The sequence below is a fragment of the Anser anser genome (genome assembly GCF_964211835.1).
Source record: "Anser anser genome assembly, chromosome: 5".
Classification (NCBI taxonomy): Eukaryota; Metazoa; Chordata; class Aves; order Anseriformes; family Anatidae; genus Anser; species Anser anser.
The window spans coordinates 21,094,625-21,121,016 of record NC_139725.1 but is presented as its reverse complement, the minus strand read 5'-3'; the positions used below and the strand labels follow the sequence as shown (position 1 = coordinate 21,121,016).

Sequence of the window (26,392 nt, the reverse complement as noted above, 5' to 3'; positions counted from 1 at the left end):
GCCCCGGGAGCTTTAGGGCGCGCCTCGGGAGCTTTTGGTCCCGCTTCCAGTTGGAGAGACACAGCCGATACCAAGAGGCTTGAAAAAAATTTAATGAGCTAGTAACACTGAACAAGAAGGACTAATCTAAAAACCGTTCCCACGATCCTACTTAAAATATTTACACGTTTGTTAACTGTATGTACATTTTAGTCTTTGTCCCTTATAGTCTATTTATAGATGAGTTCCTTAGGAATTATACCTTTAATAGTTGGAAGATGAACAGCACGGTAGTGTTGTAGTAGCCATTAATAGAAAACATTATATACACAACATGAGTTGCTAATAGCCACTGGGCACTGGTAACTCAAAGTCTGAGGCTATGCATATGCAACCCAATGCACAATGCAAACAGCATGTGAAGCCAAGAAACTTCTCCGCCTTAGACATGTTCCATGTGCAATGCTGTAGAAGTATACTACACTGTGCAATTCACCCTACTTGGAAAAGAAACAACAAACAAAAAGATGCCCCACAAAACTAACAAACCTCTGTGCTGCAGTACAGGAGAGGCTGTAAATACAGAGACATCAGCTTACATTGATCTGCATCTCCAAGCATGAAATCCCATTCACCAGAACTCTGCTGCTCCACAGAAGGTCTGCAAATTTTTTATAAAGCAGCAATCCCACTGCAAAGAACAACTCATCAAGTAAAGCCTAATTTCATGACATTCTGGAATTATACAGAAGAACAGCAGCTCATGGAAAAGACTCATGGTTCAAGTGAGAGAAAGCAATACAACAAATGAAAGACCAAGGATTCAAACAACATGAAGTGTTCAGAGCTCTAAGTCCAGTTAACAGATTGAGATCCTTTTCAGGCATTCCTCCATTGGCTATACCTTCACTTTTTTATTTTCTGAAGTGAAGCTTCTTATCTGTATCAAAGTGGGGCTGTATTACCTTTCCTTAATAATTTATGCATCTGCTGAATACACTCCTGTTACTTTATGTCCCGCTTCTGGGAAGAAAGCAGCAAGTTCCCTTAAAAAGCATTTCTGCCAAAGAAAATGCAGTCAGCCAACAAACTCAAAAAAAAAAAGACATAAGTACACTGGATAGGAAAGTCACAGACAAACAGGCAAACGAATAAACCTGAGAATGCAAGTGAAAAATTGTACCAGGCTAGTACTTAAGTGTCAGACCAATCTAGTACTTACTCAATGGTTTTACAGGATGAATAGAGAGAAGTCTAATTAATCTGATTTACTAGAAAATATTAAGCTTATAGATGATACAGTGTCTGCATAATTTTAGAAAAATCATTGATTTCATGGTTTATTTTACAATAATTGGATTAGTCTACAAGTTAAGGCAAACATACTAATGTATTTGCTTTTCCTTTTAAATCATAGTTATAAAGGTTACACAAAGTTCTCCAAAACTTCTAAGAAATGTTCACAATTGAAAAAAAACGATTAAATTTCTTGATATCAGTACATGGAAAAAAACTAAGACAGTGTATACAATGCATTATAGTAACAATATTCAAATATCTAATGGTAATATTTAAGCCATTTGAACAATGTACTTCAAATGGTGAACTTCAGAAATTACTTACAAAGGTAAATAAGATTGGCAGCTGTATCATAGTATTCATAACATGAACATATTATTGGCTAGCTTCACAAAAACAGAGCATTTGGTTTCTGAACAATGAAAGCATATAATGATTAAATAAACATGAATATGTATGAATAACAAGTATGCTGTTGCTTCGTATAGTCTGGAGCTACTTTCAGGTGTCTGTTTTAATTCTTTTGAAAGGAGGAGCTTGCTTATGTGCACTTTGTCAAATGATTTCTCCAGGGAACTGTAAATGCCTATTTAAAGTCATGAAAACAAAATCCAGAGGAGGGCAGCCCTTGTTAGTGGGAGGACGGAGCGTAGCTTATGTGTCACCATTTAACACTGCCAGGCAGCTCTGCAGCAGCTGTAAGTTACCCTACAAAAATAAGAAAAAAAATTACATTTCCTTATTTTCTTTTTAAGCTTATGGTAAAAATATGTTTTTTAAACAGCAATGACACTCATCATTAAAGGAAAACAGATAGGTATTAAGTGTATGTAGAGACATTCATGTCAAATCACTTTTTTTTTTTTGATTGTAAGAACATTGTTATATAGAACTATGAACTTGAGACTCAAAAATAAGCATTTGCTACCCTTTCCGTGTTTCTTTACAAGTTTCTTGCAGAAGATCTAGAAGTTCTGTGGTGGTGTTTTTTTTTCTTAATATAGTATCACTATTATTCTGTCACTGCATTATTATTCCCCAAACAGAAGCACTCATTAATTCAGCATTCTTTGAATGTATCAAGAAGTGTTAACCAGTGCTCAGCACTCAGTATCTTCTCACTAGAGCAGCCATTTAAGCTCCAAGCTCTGTTCAAGGATAGGCCTTGTTTGTGGAAAGCAGCCTTTCCACAGGCTGACTTAAGTCCACGCAGCTACTGAACAATTTGTCATTCTTACTTTTTCAGTTGAAAGCATTCCAAGGGACCTGTAGTAGATAGGCAGAAGGACGCTTGTCCCTCAGCCTAAAAAGGTCAGAAATCAGAGCTCTATCCCCCATTAAGGTTTTTACAATCTGGATTAAATAATTAACTACATTAAAACAGAAGATTCCCATTTATGTCTATTGAACCCTTTTAAGTCTTATTCAGAAGACAGCCATTTTAGTTAAGGCTTCAACAGCTTTTTGTCCTTTTATGTCTATACTGGCAGAGGACAGTCACAAGCTACCTCACAAGCCCCACAGTTCTGGGATATGAACAAGCTCAATATACAGGAGACACATGGGGACTTGATGGCCCATCGTTGTGTACAGAAGAACTCATAAATCCAAGGTCTCTATTATTGTAACAGTTGATTATTAGCTAGTAATGAAGTCACAATAGGAATGAAGTATTTCTTCAGCCTGAAGAATGTCTGTGGACTGCACGCCTGCTGCCTACAATGAAGGTGTGACTAGTCATCTTTCGCCCATCCCTTTATAGTTCAGTAGCAGCACGAAATATCTGCAGTTTGCAGGCCGTTATGTAGCATTAAGAGTTTCAGTCAGCCAGTCTACTGACATTTTACAAATAGGCACATCATTCGTTTTCATTAAATTTGCAAAGTTCAGAAGAATAAGCTTATTTAAATTATAATAAATCAAGGACAATAGAGGCTGAGAGCTATTCTTCCTTCTGGCTGCAACATTTGATAGACTTGACTTGCACCAGCACAGCTCAAGAAAGTCCTGTAATTTCAAACTCAGGAAAGCGTTTCTTGCCAACTCGGACTCCTGAGCTCTGGGAATTACTGTTACTGGTAGACTGCGGTGACAGAATCAGGAAGAAAGAACTACTTAGAAAGCATTTAACCAAATCCCTTAGCTTTGTGTTTTGCTTATTCCCTTCTGTCAATTCCAAACAGACATCTGTTGTTAGTATGGCAACAAATTCTTTTCCCACCAGAGTCCAGGGGCAAGACTGTATGTATCAGTATTTCTGGAAAAAGATGTCTTTTTTTTTTTTGAGGTAGGTGGCTTAGTTAAAACTCATGCGTCACAACACGAAGCGTAGCCAAGGCTCTAAATGCTGTAAGTATATGAGTATAATTTCCGCAGTTTCACCAAGTTTCAGACTGTCAATCCTGCCTTCTTAAACATGAAGCCCAACACAAGAACACCTCAAAATCTAATGGTTTAAAATAGAGAACAGGTTTAAACGCAGCTATTGCACAACATGCTTGAATGCATAAGGCCTTACTTAAGCTACTGATGCCTAAAGTCATAAACAGAGCTAGCCTAAAACCACAGTACGTATCAATTACTAATCATAAAACAATCATTTTAACACAACAGATAAGTTACTTTTGCATTCAATATTTCCTTATTCCAATACTAAAAAGTCTGACCTGCAAGTAAAATACAACTCTAATTTATGCTGTAACATAACCAGCAAACTAGAAGACAGACCCTACCTAGAGAAACAATCAGAAAGACTGGCTACAGATAAAGAAACATTAGTGCATTTACCATAGGCCAGAGACCAACCTGAACTAAAGTTTCAGTTTGACAGCTATTTTAAGTGAATCTAGAGTCCATTCTGCTGATAAGGAGGGAAGCTCCCTTTTATTCCTAGACCTTCCCAGCTAAAACTGTGTGTTTTGACACAAGGAATGCTGTGAGAACAAGACAGAATAAAGCTTAAAAAAAAGCAAATTTTAGCTCCATCTTACTACAAACCTGCACACATACTAGTGCCAAGATGAAGCAGAGGACCAGAGTCGTCATCATCCATCTTGACAGTAGCCTACACTTGCATCACCTTAAATAAATCCTCAAGCCACAGTCTAACTTTTAGCTTTCCCTAAAGGACTAAACTGCAACCAGGAGAGGCTAAGAGCATATTAGCAGATTATAACAAGCATTTCAGAAGTAGTAAGAACTGGGCAGAGCTGGTATACTTCATATGGGCGCATACAGTGCCCTTGATCTGCTAAAGGTCTGACTTCATCACCCTCCAGGTTTCTACACCCACACAGCCCAATATAGCTCAGGAAATGGGAACCAACTTTCAAAACCTTCTCTCAATACTTGGATCACTCTGACTTCTAGCACAGCTGTGTTTTAGGATTTATGTTTTTCTTTCAATTTAGAGCAAAACTTGTAACAGTACGTCATGCAGCAGTGTTCAGTGTGGCTGAATTCCTCGCAGAAGACAACCTCTCAGGTTGAGCAGGTTTCACCTCTGTGCTTTCTATGCCAGGCAACACCAGGTCTAGAAGCCATAAAGCTAGAGTGATTCAGATCCAGAAGCATCTGCGTGACATCTAGTCCAGAGATACTCATTCCAGAAAAAAAAAAAAGCCACATTAAAAGAACTACACACTGCTGCTGGCTCTCGCTATCTGTTGCTCACAGCCTTCTCCACCCTTTTTTTTTTTTTTCCCCCGCATTAGCTTTTTGCTGGAAAGAGCACACAGACCTAAACAACCGCACACGTTGCCAAGCCTGGAAGTGCTGTGCTCCAGATCCCCTTGCCAAGCCCGCTTCCTAGTTTGGAGCGCCTAACCCTTCACCTGCCTTCAAAAGCCACAAAAGCATGCAGACAAGGACTGCTGCAGCATGAGGCAAAGCACTCTGTCCAGAAACTTAAAGCAGGGATCTTTTGGTCTGGCCTGATGAACTTACTGCCTGCAGGAAAAAGTAGCTTTCTTTTCGTTCCTACCAGCCCTCTTTTGGCTCCACTGCAGGAAGAATTAGGTGTCTATTAATATCCCAGCTTAGACCACTCAAAACCAGGACTATTTATTTTGCATTGCAACAAGTACAAAAAAAATCATCTCCAGCACAAGGAAAAACCTTTATATTCCCATACTCCCGTAACATTGTTCTTCATACATCAGGGGACAATACTATCACAAAAAAAATCCAAGTCTTTTCATATCTTTCTTCATTTTATGGAGGTACCTCAGAAAGACAGCCTCAGCCAAACAATTTAGTTCTTCAATACCCTGTACAGACTAATTAGAAAAGTATCCATAAGACTATCCTCAAATGCATAAGAGAATCTCCCATTATATAAGACAGGAAAACAATCTATTGCACTTGTAAATTCTGTAGTAATCCAACTGAGAATCCATAAAAATAAAAGCATAGCAACCGAACTAATTCATCAGTGGTTGCATGTTTTGAATAAACACAAAATATAGGCTTTGAAAAAAAACAGAACTTTCAAACCTAATGAGAAACAAAATATCCTTTTGCTCAAAAAATTCATAATGTTTGTTAACATTCCAAGAACAGTCATCATTTGTCAAAATGTCCCCTTCAACTGAAAATATTTAAATATGCAACACTGTTTAGCAAATCTCAGTGCTTCATGATAAAATAGGTAAAAGAGGTTCAACAAAAAAAAAAAGAGGGCTAGAGTTCAAAGCTTCTTACAGCCTCATTTTGTTAGTAAACTTATTAAGACAATTTAAGACACGCACTATCTGAAGGTACATGTCCTAAACACAGATTGGAGACAAATGAAGAACTTGTTCAAAAGTTTCACGCTCTTCCGGGTAAATTGAGGACCTCAAGAAGCATGTATCAAGTAAGTTGAAAGCTACAGACATAAATGACTTTCCCCCGCCTTTTTCAGTTATTAGTTAGTAAAATTTGAGAGAACATCACTGCAAGATTTTGATTTGCAGAGTTAATACAAATGATTCTTTGACAATAATTTAGAAGATAGACATTTTTCAAGCATTTTACTCCAAGGCAAGCAGGAAATTCAGCAAGAAGTCAGATACAACAGATCTTGAAGAGTCAAAGTTTTTACAAGTTTTAAGAATGAGGGAAAAATTGCCAAATTTCTGATACGGCACATTAAAGCAAGCACTGCTCATCTGAAAAAGGAGTTGAGCATTCTGACTTCACTGATTGATTTGCCAGGAAAATATCCCATCAAACTGAACTTATATCTACACAGATAAGGGGGAAAAAAATCCCACCAAGTCCCAAAAAGCTTTTCACAGTATGTTAGTTTTACAATCAATGGGTTTGGCAAAATGAAGAATGACACTGTCAATACTACTGAAAAGAGTGTAAAGCTGCCCAAAAGATGGGAACAAGTTAACTCACCAACATTACAAGTCTCTTAACTACTCCACTTAACACCTATATTCTGAGGTCATTCAAATCTTGGTGTTTAGCACATTTTCAGGTAAATGAAAAATGCTGAAGTTTACTTTTTAAAGAAAGACATTTTCTGCTATTGGACTGTTAAAGTAAGATAGTTATACTTGTCTAGCAAATCAGAGCAGCTAGTCCAATTTAACTAAAAACAATAATTTCATATGGATTAAAAGAATCAAATACACTGTGAAATTTAAGGACAGTACACACTCTTTATTTCCTGCACGAAGTTATATTACTCAAAAGGCTATCTACATCATTTCTCTTTTGTTAGCGTTGTTTAAAGGCAAAAAAGAACACTCAAAAAGCACACATACAGAACTGATCTGACTTTAGTCCCTAACTTCTGACAGGCCTTCTGTGTGATCTCATTCTTAGTATCTGTCTGTATACATCAAGCCTTCAGCATCTGGACAACAGGAGAAACCACTTCCTATCTCACTGTAAATGATAAAATGAGGTTTTAAAAATAGGCAGGTATTCAAGCTGCAGCAATAAATATCAAAAACCCAGAGAACCATAAAACTGCAGCCAAAATTGTCTTCAAGACGATGAATTTTCCAAAGGCACCGCAAAGCACACCAGTCCCCTAGAGCTATTTCACCTATACTCTTTTTCTTTAAATATTATAGAAAGTTGTAGAAATTCACCTTCCTGGAGAATGCTTACCAAACTCCCCTTTCTTGGATGCAGAGAATGTATCACACAAAACTCACACAGCTGTTTTGGTTATTCAAGCAAATAATATTTAAAACCGTTTGAAATAAAGGCCAAAAGGGATCACAGTTACCTTAGCATGCTTTAATTCCAGTTCTGCTAGTTCCACTAAGTTTTTTCTGAATGCTGCAACTCTTCTTGTCTTAAAGTCTATCAGTTCTGTATAAAATAAAAACGGATTCATTAACAGTATTAATGCTAGTGCCCTTAACTGTTAACTGATTTTCCTTCAAAATGGAATAGGGAAAGAATGAGAGAGAGAGCAACAGGAAAAAAAATAAATCAAGTTTAATCTCATCAAATCCCAGACTCTGAGATACCACTACATCCTTATAATGAGGAAGCAAACCATGATTGCAGTTCTCCATGTCTAGCTAACTTTTTGTGGACACCCAGCTCGTTTTGAAAAAAGACTGCAATGTGGATGCTTTTAAACATTTAATTCTTCTGTTCCACGTGCACTGTTCTTTCAAAGCTGATATGTGGAAGCCTCTACGGAAGATGCCCGACTAAAACTAGCATGAAGAACAAAAGAAACAAGTATGCTTTATGCATATAACTTTGTGGCTGATAGGTTCACACATCCTCCACTGTCTTATCTAAAGGAATCATTAGCCAAATTTACAGGGTCAAACAATTCTTAACTGATAAAGACAGAAGAGCATGGTGTTTAAACATTTGTACAAATCTGCCCCAAATGAGTCAGATGACTACTTACTCACAACAGTCTTAGACAAAAAAAAAAGTAAGTTTCCAGGAAAGAGGCAACATGTAAATAATACTGATTTTCTCTAAAGTTACTGTAACTCTGTTTTCCATGACCACTCCCTTTTCTAGTGTCATTGCTGCCACCAACTGCTGCCTTCACAGAAGAATGCAGAAAACCAAAATGGCAATTTCAACAGCACTTGAAAAAAAGTCAGGTTTGCCATTACTGCTAGCAATTACCCTTTCATGTACTATTCTATGCATATAATATAAGAGAGAGGTAAAAAATAATCTGTACCGAAACTTTGCTCTGCCAAAGTATTATGACATTGATATTATTGACTAATGTAACTATCAGAGCCAAATGAAAATACCATTCGAACTTTCCAAAATAAGTACTGATTAAAAGATGATACTTTGCTTAGGGAACACAGAACAAAAAATTCTTCGCAGTAACAGTATCTTAAAATCTGTTAATTTTCAAGTAGTAACATAGGATCAAAGACCACCCAAATACCTTGTTTTGCAGACTCAGATATTTTCTCAAATTTCTGACAGCATATTTGTTGAGTAGTTTCAGCCTGCAACACATCTTTATTTTTTGCTCTTGCTTTATCCAATGCCTTGTTAGCATTTTCATAATCCACTAGTGACCTAGATCTTCTATATAGGAGATCCTATAAAAAAGAGTATGAAGGATGTACAAAGTTTACAAGAATCTACCCAAGGATTTTATTAGCATATACCAAGGAAAAAAAAATCAGATTAATTTTAGTCTTTCTTCCTGTATTCCAGTTATAACTAAATAATTTTCATTCACTTCATCCTGCAAATCACAAAAGCGTCCATACGGGATCAGACGTGCAATTTAATATTGTTTGGTCTGCATCTTGCCTGACAGAAGCTAGCACCAGATGGCTTAGATGATACTGCAAAAAGTCTAAGAAGAGGCAATCATTGGAAATTTCACAGCTTCTGAGATTAGAAACAAACTATATTTAGATTATGGATTAGAAATACACACAGGGCCTAAGAGACAGCAGTATTCTTTTTTTGTGCAACAGCTATTGCTGTGATTTAAATACAGACACTTCCTTAGTCTGTCGTATTACTTAATCATCTTGTATCAAGCAACACTAAGAATGAGTCTCAGTAGGTATAGAATATCAAATCTGGCCCACATGTTTTTGTATCAGCACTTGCAGAGCATCTGGAATATCTTTTTTTTAATATTAAAAAAATGGGTAGAACTGCTTGCAGTCTACAAGCAACTTGAAAAATTCAAATGTTCCTCCACTGTTTTTAATTATACTGTATGATTTAGCTTTGGTAAGTGGATCGCAATCCCAAATTACCGTATATAAGAAACAACAATGCAGTTAAAATCCAATTTTTACAGTTGAGGTAGAAATAGCAGGTTGGAGGTGGTAGCATTTATAACATATCCACTTTTAAAAAAACATACTGTGCATTTCTCAAGGCAATTTTTTCCCTTTTTTGAAAAAAAAGGAACACTACTTCACTGAACACGCAACAAATTCACCTTAGCAGCTTGAGATTCCCTTAAGTAATATTTCAGAAGATCAGAAAGTTTAAGATCTTCATCAGCAGATACCCGGGCCTCTATTTTCTGGAAAAAACAGTAAGTAAAAGCATCAATTTAAAAACATCCAGACATCGGGCATTCATTTGTATGATGTAAATACAATATAAAACATACAACAGTGCATGATAGATTTCTCAAAAGTCTCTCTCAAAAGCTAAGATCATGCATTTGTGATAGAATACTTAAATGTGCGTCATGAGAAACAGAATTAGTCTTTTGTATTAAAATGTAAGCAATAACCTACTGTGCAAGCAGTAATTGAAAACTGGCTATTTTAAACAAAACTTTCTTTCCAATTTCTACTATACATATATACATACACATATATAGTATACTAGAGAAACAGCAGAGAAAAAACTTCTGTAGTATAGAGAGTTGAACAAGAAGTTGTTTAATTTTTGAGATCAAAGGAAAACATTTAAAGTACCCTTACAGAGTAGTTGTGTAACTACACTGCATTAAATGGTTCAAAATACTACTTCCCAGTAAGATTACTTGCTTGTATCTAAAACAGAAACTTCTATGAATTTAGAAACAGAATAAGTGTACTTTAAGTATCTTAATTTTAAAAGAAATTCTAAAAGGCAACATTTGAGGTCAAAGCAAGTAATTTCACAAATACCATTTTCTTTAAAATACCCATTTACATGGATACAACTGTTTAGGAAATGCACACACTTCATTCAAAAGATTTCCTAGCATGTGGCATGCCTCTGCAGAAACAGGTCTTGGCTTCAGAAAAAAACAACATGTCCTCCATTTTTTTGGATTAAGGATTAAACTTCTTTTTTCCTTAACAAGTTCTGTGATGACCAATTTCAAGTACAGAAGGTAGTCTAAGCATTTAAGGTGTACAGCAGCTTTAGTAGCTTATAACACAGAAGACAAAGACTGCCAAGAAAATTTTAGTAGACTGAATACTCAAAAGGATCCATCATTTTACAAAACAGATGACTGAAATCTTAGGCTTTTTCACTACCTAGTACATGTTTCTTAAATACTCAGTGTAGCACCATCCTTAAAACATCCACATGCTCATCTTTAAGTGACACAAAGTGTCCTGGCACTTCAAAGATACACACAAAGAATACATATACAAAGATTTCAAAATACATACCCTTGTTTTGTCAAATAACTCTGACACCTTCAGGAAAAACCTGTAGGAAGGAAACAGTTGGTATTATAACAAAATTAATTTTAACAGTCTAATCAATTTTCTATAACTCAAAATATAGTTTGTGTATGGCAATAAAAGCTGTAAAGGTGCTGCTTATAATTGTAATTTACAGAACCCAGAGAACATAAGGTTTTTAAATTGTAGTACTTCAAACATTTGGGAATTGTACAACTTCATAAAAGGTAAGAGACAAAGCATAACAGATGGATGGATTTTACTAAAGAATAACTGAACTGCTCCTCAGAGATTCTTTATGCTTTAAGTTAAACTCCAAATACCACCACACTGCTTAACAGTCTTATGCTATTATCAAGTGTCCTTCACTCAAATTTGAATGTGCTTTTCTCCAAATAGTAAACACGACATGTCCTACTTGAGATTCAAGGAGGCTGAACAGTGTTGTGCATCTTCATCAGAGGAAGCAAAATAAGGGTTCAGCATAACAGCAGACTGAATTACAATCAAATCATTTCATTTTGAGAGAAGACAGACATTACCTAGAATGCTAAGGAAAAATCTCTTAATGGGATACAACTATAATAAATTCTTTTCTCATAGCAAGTGTGCTACCAACCTCAACAGGTCACCATGAAGACTGCTACTTGGAAAGCACCCCCCATAAGTTATTAACAAAATCTTACTTGCATATATCTGTGGAATCCTGTGTTCCTAATGCATATAATGAAGAACCAATTCTATTATAGTCATCTGCAACATCTAGAAAAAAAAGGAAGCACTTGTTTTTACCACTGAATACCTCTCCTTTCTGGAAAACAAGTTCCTTTATTTCTTCAAGAGTAGGTGTTTTTCTAAAAGGAACATACTTTGATACAAAAACAGAAATGAAATTCCATTTATAACATGTATTATGAATGACAACTTCAAGCGGAAGTTAGAACCAGTTCTATTGTATCAAAGTGCCATCAGAAGCAATTCTCATTATTAAGACAACCTTGTTTTAACAGATTGAGTGGGTCATCATCAGTCCAATAATTCATTGCTCCATACATCCCAAGGGAATTAGTGCAGTTGGTTACAGTGAAGAATGGTATTAGGCAGTCATTAACCTCCACATCTACTTCTCATATTTAAACATAAAATACATTTTCTGCTGGAAATAGGAAGTCAGTAACTCCGTAAGCACTGCAGCTCTCTGCAGATCACAAGCAAGTTATTCATAATCTACAGATGGCCATTTTCAAAATGAGCTTCCCAGGTTATAGCTTTAATCTTCTAGCCAGAATTTCAAAAGGTATCATTTGTCTCACTTCTCAGTTTAATAAAAATTGTCAGTAAACTTATAGGATTTAAGTGTGTGTATATATACATATACATATATATATATATACATATATGTATGTATGTATTCCTAAACCAAAGGTTTCGATTTTCTCTGCAATTGAGAGCACTACCTAGAGCTTCAAGAAATGACCATTAGCTAGCATTCATCTCAGGAAGAGGAATCAATAGCTAAGTGGAGAACCTCACCTCAGCAACAGAAGGTGTCCTGCAAACCACACTAGTGAATACACATTCCATTCTCCATTCTAGAAGGCTGAAAAAAATGCAAACTGGACCTCCTGGTCTAAAACTAACAGCCCAAACATCAGTATGCTGCTCAGCAAGGCAATGCAATGCGTAGTGTGTGAAGAACTGCACCCTGGTGAATGCAAGCTCATCTAATAAAGAACAACTTCATTAGAATTAAAAACACAAATAATGCTATATTCCCCATTTTACATTTTAAAGACTAAGAAGAATTAGACGTCAAAAAAATATGTTTTCCTACAGAAAGTTTTGTGTTTCTCTTCAAAGGGAGAGCATGAAGACTGAGGGTATCTTCAGTGTTGCAGTGCATTGTTCGTACTTCATCCAGTCTATTACAGCAAAGGCTAAACCTTGAAAATGAGATTAAACTTCGTTTCACTAACATAAAACTACACTTGGAGAAATTCGATCACTTTTTGCACGTAAAAAGAAAATTAAAAACTACTGCTCCTCACAAATCATTTCTGTGCACTTTAGCTAGTACTGCTTTCCTTCTGGAAGAACAACTCACTTTTGTGTGATCTTGTCATTTTATCAGATTTGGCAGAGGCATCTTTGACTCGGTTGTGGTATTCTACAAGGAATGTTCTTTCATGTTCAAAGAAATCATCCACATCCTGCAGAAAAACAAGGACAAACTCAAAATCCTCAGATTTCACTTACTCTGTAGTGCAATTTATACAGAGAAGATTTGCACATATTGCTGAGAGAGGAAATGAAATCTATTTTTATTGTCTTAAACACCATTTATGTAAATCAATTTCCTCTTCACTTATTTTATCCTGTTCTAAAGTTTTATTATGAATTTGTAGCAAGCATTTTAAAGGTCTAGGTAACTAAACCTGAAATGAAGAAAATAACTTCTCTACTATCACTTTGTTGATAGAAAAATAGGATAAATGTCAAGTACTTAATATAAGACACCAACCTAGAAAAAGGTTGGGCAGGTAGAAAGATACCCAGTTGTGCAAATGGTATGGTTGCAGCAGAGACGATATGAACTTATAGCTCAAGAACACTGATCTTGATGACAGATGTCTTTCAACTTGGTAAATGTATGTAAATTTAAATAGTTATTGCATTGCCATTGAAGGTATTTGGTTTACATTTACTTAAATTAAAACAAAACCAGCACAGATGCTCAAAAACACGTAACAGCCTACAACACGGGCTTTGAACAATTTTGAACTTTTTGAATAGTAACTGCTGGTTATTTGAATTCTGTATTTTTCTCTGAGCCATACTTAACCTATGGTTGTTATCTTATATCCACTGTCCAATACAGCTGAAATTCAAGATTTTACAACTAGGAATTTTAGCTCTGCTAACTTGCTTGCAAATGGGAAGTTATCACTAGAAAGAAAGATCATCATCAGCTTCTGCAGAATTTGTTTGTTATAAAACCATTCTTTCAACTTTAGGAAAAGTTGAAATAAAATTGAATTTTCATCATCTCAGCTATCTTCTTGAGTCTTCCCTGAGGGAAAACGCAGTATCACCTCTGCTGTGCATAGCTTTGAAAAGGTAGAAGAATGTTACAAGGCAGGGACAATTCTGAGCATTAGTAACTTCTGAGCAGCTGTCAGACAGCACACCTCCCCATCATAAAAAAAAATGACAGACCAAAACAAAAAAGATAATCAATTACCTATGGGTGAAAAAAATGCTTAATTCCATAAAACAGGGGAAAGGAAAGAATACTGGGAGTTCCCTTTCACGGAAGCAATTAGATAGTTCTCAGAGATTTTTGATCCTTGTGGGTCCCTTCCAACTCAGTATACTCTATGGTTCTGTGATTCTGTGAGATTTTGCATTCAGAGACACAGGTCCCTTCCCATGCTCTGCCTCTAATTTTTGAGAGACATGGCTAAAAAGTCCTTATTGTAGCTATGTAAAGTTCTGCTTCAATTGAAAAAAAAAGAACAACATTAATACGTTGTTTATCTTGATATGTTAAGCTTCAATCACCTTTACTCCTGAAACAATGACACCATCTGCTGATTTAACCATATTTTTAAAGAAGTCTTCAAGTTTCTCTTTCTTATTTTTCCCACGAACACTCAACTGAAAAACAAATTCATATATCATGTTAGTTCATTTCCTGGAGGCAAAAAACGCTTTTTCTTTTAAATATAGATTGACATACCAAAACTTGCTACTCCTAAACCAGTTTTCCTGCTCTCTGCTTAGTCAAACCCTACATCAATGGGGACACAGCACCATGCAACCCAGAACAACATACTGCTCTCATTTACTAGACTGTCCTTATACCTACAATACCCTTCCAGAAAAAAAAAACAGTATTACTCGAGCAGATACAGATAATATTAAATGCATGACATATACCTTCCAGTTATCAATAATACAGTATTTATCATGCATAGTATATCTGATAAGTTAACCTAATATTACTAGGTTTTGCTCTTTTAAGTGTAGAATCACAGATCTTTCACTTTCAGAAAGTGCAGAAGCCTCAGATCCCTTACTAGATAAAGGATAACGTTGGTTTCAGCCTGCTCACACACTTCGTGTCCATTTAAGTCTGCCCGGTTTAGGAAATTAGAGCTGGCATATCTACATCAAGCAACAAGGATCCTCTGTAATATATTTTGAAGACAAGCATGCACTCAATTGAATCAGTGCTTTCTACTTCAACATTCAATGCTCATTTCTGCAATTTTTCTGCATTTACTGCATTTGTAGAATATAAGCACGTAACATTTCGATAGCCACAGTAGCTAAGCATCTAGGAGAAAAACAAAAAATAATTGAAATGTCACCTACATTTAAAAAAAGGCTTTATCATAAAATTTCATAACAAATTCACTCTGGTTTTGTGAGCAACAAAATTTAAAATCACAGTTCCAAATCCTGAAAATCTGTGTTCCATCTTTGTTGCTTCAACTCTCCCACCTTCACTCCACACCCCAAATTCCAGTCAAGAAGGGGACAACACCAAATGAAATCACTATCAAAAGCTAATCTTTTTAATCCAAAACATATTAGATTTCCATTAATACTTTTGATGCTGAGCCTAGAGTACATGGAGCATTTGGTTCCCCAGGTGGCAGCAGAATGAACTCGCCAGACCTAAATTAATTTCTAACTTTTAAAATACAAATATGTCTGGTATGAAGTAACTGATGCAATTTGCTCCAGGAGGTAAAGCCCTCTTAATCAATTTTCCGTGCTACCATAAAAGTCCATCTTAATTTCTCTTCCAGCAATTCAGTTTTCAATACTCACATCCTGATTATATTCCAAGAAGACATGGAAATTTAAATCCTTTCTCAAAATAGGATGTGCTGCCACACGACACAAAAATACTTCATGCATTGCAACTGTCTTCTTGAATATTGCCAAATATTCACTGAAAACAAGAAACAAGACAGACATAAGAATTTCACTTGAAGCAATAAAGTCTGAGGAAAGCCTACTGAGAAGCTTAAAGAGATCCTCAGTAAGCATACAAAATTTTAAGCTCACATAGTTGAGGTTATCATTGATATTTTATGTATACATGAACAAATAGCACAATGTTAATACTGGGGGGGGGGGGGGGGGGGGGGGGGAGGAATTTGAAGCCCTAACATATTACAGATACTTTTAAAGAAGACTTAACAAATACAATCTAATTTTTAAGACTAGCTAACACTGACTGGTTTGCTGTAAGTGTAACCTCATTTAGGTGTCCTTTCCCTGCTTCCACAAAAGTCAAGAAATTGAGACACAAACAACGCTAGCTAATATGTGGCTGACGTGCAATTTCCTTCCTCCCCATCTCCATCCCCTTGCCTGTTTGCACCTCCTTCCTTACTTAAATGCTCATATCATTTTGTTAGCTCTTTAAATAGCTGCCTCTTACTCCACGTTAAAGCACTGAGCCTTTTTTGGCTGAAGCTTACACAGATGTCTTGCTTCATAGTGGTTCTAAAAGTGAAATTAATTATTGTGTTTGGTAGGTACAACCAAAAAAAATAATCACATTTTACCATGACAATTGCACAGCTGCCCAGGCGAACCAACTCAACTTTAAATCACAAATGAATAATTGCGTTAATTAAGAGGAAGGCATTCCTATCAATACAAGTTTGCTAGAACTTTTTGCTCTGCAAATTCAAAGAATAAGCTGTAACCTCTCTAGAAAAGAGGAAGGGGCTTTTTTCCCCATTCTGAGGTCAAAAGGTAAAATGATAATCAACACTTCTGCTTCCACTATGTCCAAGAGGTTAAGATTTACATACCAGCAAACCAGCAGGGCCAGTGTTGGGAGATGTTTGATCTCATTGAGAGTAGTAGTCATTCAGTGAAGACAAAAAAGGAGGATGCAGAGGATGGAGGTGGCAGTAGAAGAAACCCAAAGTTTTCTGTGTTATCCAACCCCTAACCAGACCACAAGAGAATCATGATCAGGGCCGCTGGAAAACCACAGATTCTTTAAAATCTATAGTGTTTTACTATTTTCCAGTTCTCTGCGTATGAAGTGTATATCTACTCTGTAATAAATTATGTTGCATGTAATGCTAATACAGAGCTTTAAGATATTTGCTCACAGCAACCAGAATTTGGAGAGAAAGCAGCATTTCTAAGAGTTCTATGTACTTTTCTTGCCAATTCAGAGCTCTTGACAGAAGCAGTCTAGAAGCAGTGTAAATATACACTTAAAAATGAAACCAATGACAGGAAAAAGATCAAAGAAGTGAGCACATGACAAGGAAAGTGGATGGAGCCAGGAGAAACTTCACTGTGTAACTTGGTATGGAAAAAAAAGACTTGTTGCGAATGTTTCAACACATACTAAATTCATAGTATGGAAAGATACTATTTTCAGGAGGTATATTCTCCCTGTGCAAAAACCCAGAAGTGTCAGGAAAAAAAAAAAAGATTTTCTAGTAATCTCCATATTCTTGGGGAACAGAAGGATGGCATCTATGCTTACAATGCCAACCACATGCAAAAGTCCCTAGTTCAATCACTAGATCTATAAACCTTAAAATTTCATTGTGCTTATAAAACTGGGAACACCAGGGGAAAAAAAAATAAATAAAGACTGAGGCTACCTCCTCCCTTCGCAAGTGTTCTGTGAGGAAAACTATTACATACTATATTAAAACTATATCTAGCTATTTTTTTTCCTTATTAAAAATTCTCAAGAACAAGCTGATTTTCTTCCTTTTTCAGAAGATTGTCCATGAATTTATTATTATTATTATTATTATTATTTATTTATTTATTTTTTTTACAATTTCTAAGCAATGATTTCTACAATTTTCCTAATGGCTCTGATCATGATCGCTAAGATAATGCTGGTTATGTAGCAACTTGATTCACAAGCCTTTATCTCAGAGAACTTTTGCAGTGAAGTCAGAAATACAGGATAGCAAAACAGCATTAAAATTTTATTTTTCTAAAAAAAAAAAAAAGTAGTAATCAAGTCTACATACGCCTCCAGTTCTTGTTTCATCTTGGTGAATTCTTCTTTAGTCATTGATCCTTCCCCTTCTCCAAGTTTCTGCAATTTCTCCCTTGAGGCATCGAAGTCAGGCCTGGGTGGTGCTGGCGGAATCTGGAATTGAATCAAAAATTTTTAATTGCTCAACTTCTCAGTCAAACAACATCCATTCAGTAAAGAAACTGAAATTTGCCTGCAGCTTTTTCATACGTTGTCATTCATTACAGTATTTATAGATAAATTCTGTCCTGAATGAGTTAGACATTCAGCATTACTATGCCAATTTTGGCCAGATGTTTTTGAAGATTACTAAAGAACTAACTAAATGTCTTCAGTAGGTTAATTACAACAGAAATCAAGCCTTACTTAGCTTTACCAATACAAGGAATTACAATTTTAAACCAGAATTGATTATAAAATGGTGGTTTCACTTATTCGGTGTAGACTGTTTCTTGTTTAAAGAAAGAATTCTACAATTCTTTTCAAACCACCCATTTATAACTCCCAAAAATACTAAACCAAAAAACCCACATTCTACGTTGTTTGAAGGCACCAGTTCTTTCTTGCAGCACTGCTGACATTACAGATATATCTGCTGAAATAACAAAGCATACAATAAACAAGTCTCTAGGCTAATATTGTAATGTAGTATATTAACACTGAAAGAGAAAACACTGCTGTCAAACTAATCCTGAAATGCTATGAACAAAGACAAACAGAACAAATAAAATTTAAGTTCACTGATATTTGCCCATTACATTAATGCGTTACAAAAAAACATAAAAGCCAGAATCTACTCAGTCAAGTGTCTGAAGCTAGTTACTACCACTCCAAAGGTCTAGTCACTCCAAATAGCTCTTCTTACTGAAAAAGACTAGCTCAAGAATGGTATGACACATCACAGGCTATATTCATCATAATGTATCCATTAGTCAATTAGAAATTTAACACATTTACCTACTGAATCAGCAGATCCCCTCACCCAAACACAAAGCTTTCATACCAAAACGGTAAGTATTCCTATTTGTAATTAAACTATGAACAGTAGCGCCCATTTTTAATAGGCACCCAGTCATAAGGTGACTATTTTGGGGACATCTCTTCCTTGGATGCCTGAAATAAACCACAAAATGCTAAGTTATGCATTAAGGTTTTCTGTAGTTCTAGATGGTATTTGCTTCCTTTTTTTCCCCTCCAACTGATTTATGATTCTGATCTTCAAAACTGAAAAAGCCTAACTACTAGAGCTCAGTTACTGCACTCTGCCATTCCAGCTAAAACAAAAGCTGCATGAAACTTGTAACTAAGTTAAACATTGGCTCAATTTGAGAGAAAAATAAAAGAACAAAAAAAATACCACCAAGTTATACAGTTCACCTATCTACCACACTTCAACACTGTGGACTAAAAATATGCTGGATACTGATTAAAGTACTCTCTCCTTAGGACTAAAAGGCAAGAAGTATGACAACTACAGTGACTTTCCTCCAAGCTTTCTTCAAACATTAACATTGCGTAACTATGTAAAATGACAGTAAAGCATTAGATCTGCCTTTAGAAGGAACGAACAGCTGCCATTTCCACTGGACTTAAAAGCCAGTAGTGCTTTTTACACGCCCTGTTTTCCACGGACATCAAAGAACTGTAATACTTACGATATAGCCAGCATAGTCCTCGTTCTCGACAAAGGAATCATGAAGCCAAATAAACTCTTCATGTTGCCGGACAACAGAAAATTCATTTTGTTTGAAATTTGGTAAGGAACTCTGGAAAGGGAAGAGGAAGAACTACAATTTAGAAAAACAAAAACAAAAGTCAGTGTTTTTCATTACCATACGGAAAGAGCCTTGAAGGAACATCAAGGTATAACTCTGTTAAAAAAAAAAATAATCCGAGCATCCAGATATGAATTTGATCAAAAAAAGTTTATAAAGCAATAATTACCCTCATCTTAATTGGTGCATCAATAAATTGGTATGGGTTGCCCAGGGAGGTTGTGCAGTCTCCACCCTTGGAGATATTCAAAACCCAATCGGACAAACCCTGAACAACCTCCTCAGATTCACCCCAGTTTTATGGTGGCAATGGGGGGAGGACATGGGACTAAATGATCTCCAGCAATCTTCCACCTCAACTATTCTGTGATTCTGCAATCAATAAACCATTAAATTCACAAAAAGAAGCCAGATACAAACAGTAACTAAAAACGATTATTGAATATAATTCATTATGAAATGTATTTTTAGACTCTGAAACCATGGCTAGCCTAGTAAGAACTACACTAAAGAATACTGAGGTATATTAAAAATTCTACCTGCAAACAGGCTAATTAATAAGCCTAGGAGTCACATGATATCACATCAGTACAAAAAAGAACACCATTTCCTAGGCTCTTTTTAAAGCTCATTTTTTTGTCATTGAATAGTTTGTTGAGCACTGCAGCTCCACAGTCTCTTAAACATGAGACAGTGCTATCTTCTCATTTCCTTTGAAATATATATTACACTTGCTTCAAAAATACAATTTAAGCAAACTTTCTTTTCCATAATTAAGAAAACATTCAATGTACAAACAGAGTCTTTTACCTTTGTGTGGACAGTGAATTTCACTTTATCCCTCTCACTGAGTGCATCTGAGATATCCACTTGCAGAGCAGCATCAGTCTGGAGATCTACATTTATTGCTCTAAGCTAAACAAAGAAAAAAATCTATTTAGCTTAAATTAAAAAAAAAAAGTTAATTGCATTTCCGTTATACTTCCCTTGAGAAAAACCCTGATCCTTCCTGCAATGATGAACATTCTTAAAAGACTAAAGATAGATTATAAAAAAAAATTAAAAATAAATTAAAAGATTATTTTGGGGGGTTGGGTGGGAGGGGATCTATCAGTACTCCTTATGGCACGCATAATCACACAAATAACATCCCTTATTGCATTCCCTATGTGGGCACCATCCTCATTTCTGTGTATTGTTAACTTGCTAGCAATTGAGGTGGTCAAGACAAAGTACATTTACAGATAGCAGCCAGTTCTGTATGTTTCTCTTCTCTACTCCATCCCCATTCTTCCACTTACCTACACTCAGCCAACAACTTGCAGCATATGAGGGAATTTAAAAGTAACTGATAGTTGTAAAGGTGTTTTTGAGAAGAAAAGTGGTCCTATATTTCAAAGCAAGATCTGTTGGAGACCTAGATTACTTGCATTGTCTTACACTATTCTTAAGATTTCCCATAATTCGCTGAAAATGCTAAAAAAAAACAATCATCTGAACTACAGAGATAAGTTCCCTTTGAAACATTTTTTTCTGAAAAAACAAGATGCCAATCCCTTCAAAAACAGTATGAGAAATGGTAACAGTGCTAGCAACATACATTTTCTTCTTCCACATTGCATGTGAAATCTTAACTACCACAATCTAATGCAAATCAAATCAAAAAGAAAATGAGACAATGATCAAATACAGAAAAATCAGATTATCTCAGCACTGCGATTATGAGTCAATGTTTGGCAGTAGCTGGACCAAACGCTTCACCACTATTCAGTGAAACTAACCTCACCTAGACCTCAAAGAGAAGTTCACTTCCCCTCACCCTTGCTGTTCTAGAGCAATTTGTCCCATGACCATTTCATAATCACGATCAAACAACATTCAGAATACCTTTACAAGTACTAAGGCTAACTAATCTTCTACAGTCACACTGTCAGAAGTTATTTCATTTGTCACGCTTGTGAGAGTCGCTTTTTACTGAAGCATTTTGTTGTCTTTGATGTTGCATTTATTTCTAGAAATAACACATTCTACTGTATAAAAGTGCTTTGCCATAAAGATATTAGACTTTTTCCTGCAAGATTTTTCAGAAATGCATTTTTTTGAAGTCTGCACTCAAGTCCAAAAACGCACCGAGTATCAGCAACGTACGGCACAAAGGCTACGCATGAGCAAATTCTGAAGGGAACGCTGAAAAGCACTGAAACAGCACTAGGAGAGAAGCGTGAACTGCCACATCTTGTTTTCCGCTAGTTATCTTAACCCTGATCTTAAATTTTAGTGGTCAGCACCCACTGTTTACTTTTCTTGTTACACTTAATACACCAACAACTCCGCTGCTTATGCAGCAGCGACCAGGCTGCTCGAGCTTACAATTACTGTATTAAACTAAACGAAATCATACGGCCTGGAGCATTATGCTAGGCTACAATAAGGTTTGACAGCTACTACACAAATAGTAGTATTTTGGGGTGTTTCGTTTCCTCCAAGTGGGTCACTGCCTCACACAAAGACGTGATATTAACATGCGATGATCTGCTGCAGATCACTTCGCCAAAGCAGAATGTCCCAGCTCCTACTGAGTTTCCAACGTGCTTAACATCTAATTTAGGAAAGAAAAATATAATCTGACATACCAGTGTCAGCCTTATGTCATGACACCACATTTTTCCAGCCTGGAAAAAAGTTTTTAGTGGTTACATTGTTTGAGGTACTGCTCGTTCTTCTCCAGTCCCCCAGAAGCCATTAACGAGCAGAGCAGAAAGCTCTCAGCAAATAATCTGAATTATCCAGACTTTTTTTTGGTAACCTTTCACAGGTCTTAACGATTTCACTAATATACTTTGTTTTCCTTTTTAAAAAAGTGGTACAATACGAAACCCAAAGATTCAGAAAAACAACTGTTCAGATTTGTCACTGGTCCTTACACAGCATCTAGTGCATCACACCCTACGGGGCCATACACACTCTTTACAACTTCAGAAGCAAAATGCTTATCTGTACTGAGAAAAGGAAGAGCAACATGAACCCCGACAACTTCACTCAAGACATACAACTGGAAAGGACTACTTGTTTGATTTATACCAAGTTACACTCGTAACAATCCTGAAGAGTTTAATCATATGTTAAGTTATGCTACATAGCCTGACTGCCAACGGGGAACATTTTCATCTGCAATGGTAATGAAGCATTCAGTGAGAGGTGTCAAAGACAACCAGAAAGTTGAAGGACCATAAATTTATTCATATGACACAATGGCTCACATTGTATTACTGGGAATTAAATTCACAAACAGCATCATCACACAACAAACTTAAGCAATCTCTTCACTACTTCAAAAGGGAACTGGCAGCAATGGATGGTTTTCTAGTCATGAAGAACAGAAAATGAAAACATAAAACGCTACAAAACTTTCCAAAGTCTGACTTGGACAAAAACTGAAATGAAACTACTTTAAACTCCAGAAAAAACAGGGATGGGATAAATCCCTCTGTCTCTTGGCTCCTCCACCCACCCCAATCTAATACACATAAAGCCGCACAGTAAGTTTATGCTTACATACATGCTCTACACTTATGCTGAATAACTTGCAAAACAAAAGCTAACTTAATTTAGCTGCTTCATAGTTTCCTAAGCTATACCAACAAAGCCCCTTTTTTATTCAAAGGGTCTAAAAAAATGCCAGAAGCCAAAACAGGACTAATTGATGTTACAGTACTAAAAGAAAACACAATGCAAATGTGGGGGAATTAGCACCTCAACCCTTGTTCAAGGACCAAATATACTTCAAATGATAATGAAGCTGGAAGAGACAAGGGGAACAAGCAAACCTTACATTCCTAGGCAATGTCATCCTTTAACAACAGTAACTGCTATACTCTCAGCTCTTTCAAAAGAGTTAGAGAAGAAGGACCCTTTTTTCAACAGGTTCTTTACAGGCATTTAAATACACGGAGCAAGGAAAACAAACAACACTTTCACAACAAAAGAATACCAAGCCTCAGCGCAGCATCAGGTTTCTAGCAGACCTGTTCCAAGGGATAGCGCACTTCCCCTAAACGAGCGCACCGGACCATTAGCCAAGTCAGCTGAAGTATATATAGATACAAAATATACAAGACAGTACTAGCAGGGCAATACTATACCACCTTTTAAAGCACGCATTGCTTACATTAGAGATCACACACGCACAAAAACAGGAACTGAGTTACTCTAAGGGGACTCAATAGTATCTTCCTAAGTGAGATTTAGAAAAGCAATGCCTGCAAGTTCATTTTATGCAGACTATTCATAATAGGTTCCTTCTACAGACCACCCACTGCTACTTCCTCAAAGATGATTCTCAGTCTTCTGTTTTACAGTCCTCCGGAAAAGGCTCCACATGGTATAAAGCAATTGTTAGAGAATTCCTGTTTTATGTGGCATCAGCACAATTTCCAGCCCTCTTTTCATCCCATCATCCCCACATGAAACTTAACACGACTGCAGCTGACCAACATAATTCTAAGAGCTACGACTACAGTTGTCATAACAATCTCCAAACTCCAAAGAAAAGAGTATCGATTTTCAAAACTTAAAGTGAATTACTCTAACCAGAAATTGCCATACGCACTTTCAAATAAAGGCTTCAGCTATCCATTTTTTAATCATAAACGGAAGAAGGTGACAAATCAGAACAAGGGAAACACTCTGCGTAAAGCTGTTTGTTTATACTACTGCTACCAAGAAAAAAAATAAGGTTTTGAAGATAATAGCACAGAGAACCCATTCAGGAACAGGCTGCCAGTGTTGCTTCTGATTAGGTTTTCTGTATCACAATCAAAATCATGCAGATGATGGACTGTATTTTAACCCCAGGGACTTACGCAGCAGTAGGGGGAAAAAAAGTAACTGAAAATAAGAAACCTAAAAACAAAATTAGGAAAATGAGGATAGTGTTTATTTCCTCAGTGCTGGATACATGAGGAAGCAAGGGAAAGAAAAAAAGAAAAAGAGAGGAGTGCATTTGGCCAACTGAGATGATGCAAGTCGTCCAGCAGCACAAACAAGACTGTTAAGAGATTTCTGAAGGCTTTAAAATTACATTGTGAACTCTGACTACTTGTGGCCTTAGAGAGAGAATTAAAAGACGAACAGCAAAGCTTCACACGGGATCAGACCTGCGTTCTTGTATTCCTCCTACGTCTTCAGGTAAAAACAACTGAACCGTGTATTTCAGTGTCTGTTCCTACATACCAGGGACAGGACACGTAAAATACAGTTCCACTGGTGTTCTTCAGTCCTGGTTCAAGGAACTGGAACGCAAAATGCACAGAAATCCTACCACATGCACACAGCCAAAAATCGCTTTGTACTTAACGTTACACTGGACACTGAGTATGCCAATACCGTGTTTTCCAGATTTTGTGTCTGTAGTAAGACACCAGATGCAGCTACAGCAACACCCAGCAGCCACAAGGCCAGGCCGTGCCCTCCTTCCCGGCAGCAGCTCTGCTGCCTGGCTCGGAAGGAGCCCCTCAGCGACATGAGGGTGCCCTCGGTTTGAATGAGCTCCGCTCGTTACCTGACCTGCTGCTCGGGGAGACGGGGACGGTGCAGGCGGGCGGACGGACGGCTGGCTGCAGCACTCAGAAGCGACGTGCAGGCCGGCAGGGCAGGGCAGGGCAGGGCAGCCCCCAGCCCCCCGGGGCAGCCCGGCGGCCCCGTCCCGGCCGCCCAACTTCTCCCGGCACGGCGCTCACCGGGCAGCGCATGCCCGCGGCGCACCCGTCCCATTGTTACCTCCGGGGCACCTCCGGGGCCTACCGAGCGCGGCCGGTGCCGCCGCCTAGGCCCCGGCCCCCCGTTAGAGGCGGCCCCGCGGCTCCGGGGGGGGGCAGCCCGAGCCCCGCTCCCGGCCGGTGGGCGCGGGGGGGCCGTGCCGGGCCGCCCCCAGCCCGCAGCCCCCCGCAGCGGGAGGACGAGCGCCCTGCCCCAGCCCAGCCCAGCCCTGCGCCGAGCCCCCCAAGCGCCGCCGGGCTCCACTCACCCCTCGGTCCTCCTCCGAGAGGAAATCCGGGCCGTCGTCCGAGCCTTCCTGCTGGCGGCCGGCCGGGGGGACGCGGCGGGTGGGCGTGAGGGGAAGGGGGGGTGTGGGGGGGGGAGACAAAGCGCACAGGTTAGCGACCGGCCGCGCCCTCCCTCCTGCCCTCCCTGCCCGCCCGCCCCGCCCCGGCCGCGGGCCGCCCGGACCCCCACCATCATGGCTGCTCGGCGCCGCTCCGCGCCCGCTCTCCCCCCGCCAGGCCGCCCGCAGCCCAGCGGCGGGGCGGGGCTGCGGCGCGCAGGGGCGGGGCGGGGCGGCGGCGGCGCCTCTCGCGAGGGAGCGGCGGGAGCGGGCGGGTCGCGACCGGCCCTCCCCTCCCCTCCGCTCCGCTCCCCCTGAGGGGACGGGTGGGCTCGGCGGGGTCCGCCCGCTGTGGGGGCACGGCTGTGGGTCTCTCAGCCCCCCCCAGTGCTGGGGTTCGTGGGTGCGAGGTCGCGCAGAGCGAAGGAGAGGAGCCTGTGCGAGGCAGGCAGAGCTGCCTCCATCCATCCTTGACCTTCGCTCGCAACCCGCCGCTTGTCAGCCATCCCGCTGCTTCCGTGGCTTCGAGGGAGACGGGCTGCCACAGCAGCGTGTGCCTCTGCGAGCACGGTCACACAGCTACACCGTG

The 26,392-nt window shown here is 38.3% G+C and overlaps 1 protein-coding gene across 2 annotated transcripts; it reads right to left on the bottom strand.

Annotated features, from left to right (window-relative positions):
- Positions 1–76: 76 nt before the first annotated feature.
- Positions 77–26,044, bottom strand: SNX6 (sorting nexin 6). Of its 2 annotated transcripts, none has more exons than XM_083840090.1 (14): positions 25,935–26,044; positions 25,726–25,773; positions 20,511–20,615; positions 19,581–19,691; positions 17,918–18,039; positions 15,720–15,843; positions 14,442–14,537; positions 12,985–13,090; positions 11,567–11,642; positions 10,866–10,905; positions 9,686–9,772; positions 8,660–8,819; positions 7,508–7,593; positions 77–1,986 (listed from the first exon to the last, which is right to left on the bottom strand). In XM_083840090.1, exons 1-14 carry the CDS (start codon positions 25,938–25,940, stop codon positions 1,933–1,935), a joined length of 1,221 nt encoding a protein of 406 aa, XP_083696216.1. In that variant the 5' UTR covers positions 25,941–26,044; the 3' UTR covers positions 77–1,932. The 2 variants fall into 2 exon arrangements, with proteins under 2 accessions (XP_083696216.1, XP_083696215.1); XM_083840089.1 differs by having other exon boundaries at positions 25,726–25,776; positions 25,935–26,035.
- Between the last annotated feature and the right edge of the window lie 348 nt (positions 26,045–26,392).

Coding starts and splice junctions, on each gene's coding strand:
- SNX6 (XM_083840089.1), bottom strand. Junction 10,906..11,566: donor GATTCCACAGATATATGCAA/GTAAGATTTTGT, acceptor TCCTTCCTACAG/GTTTTTCCTGAAGGTGTCAG. Junction 9,773..10,865: donor AGTTATTTGACAAAACAAGG/GTATGTATTTTG, acceptor TGTTTTTTCCAG/AAAATAGAGGCCCGGGTATC.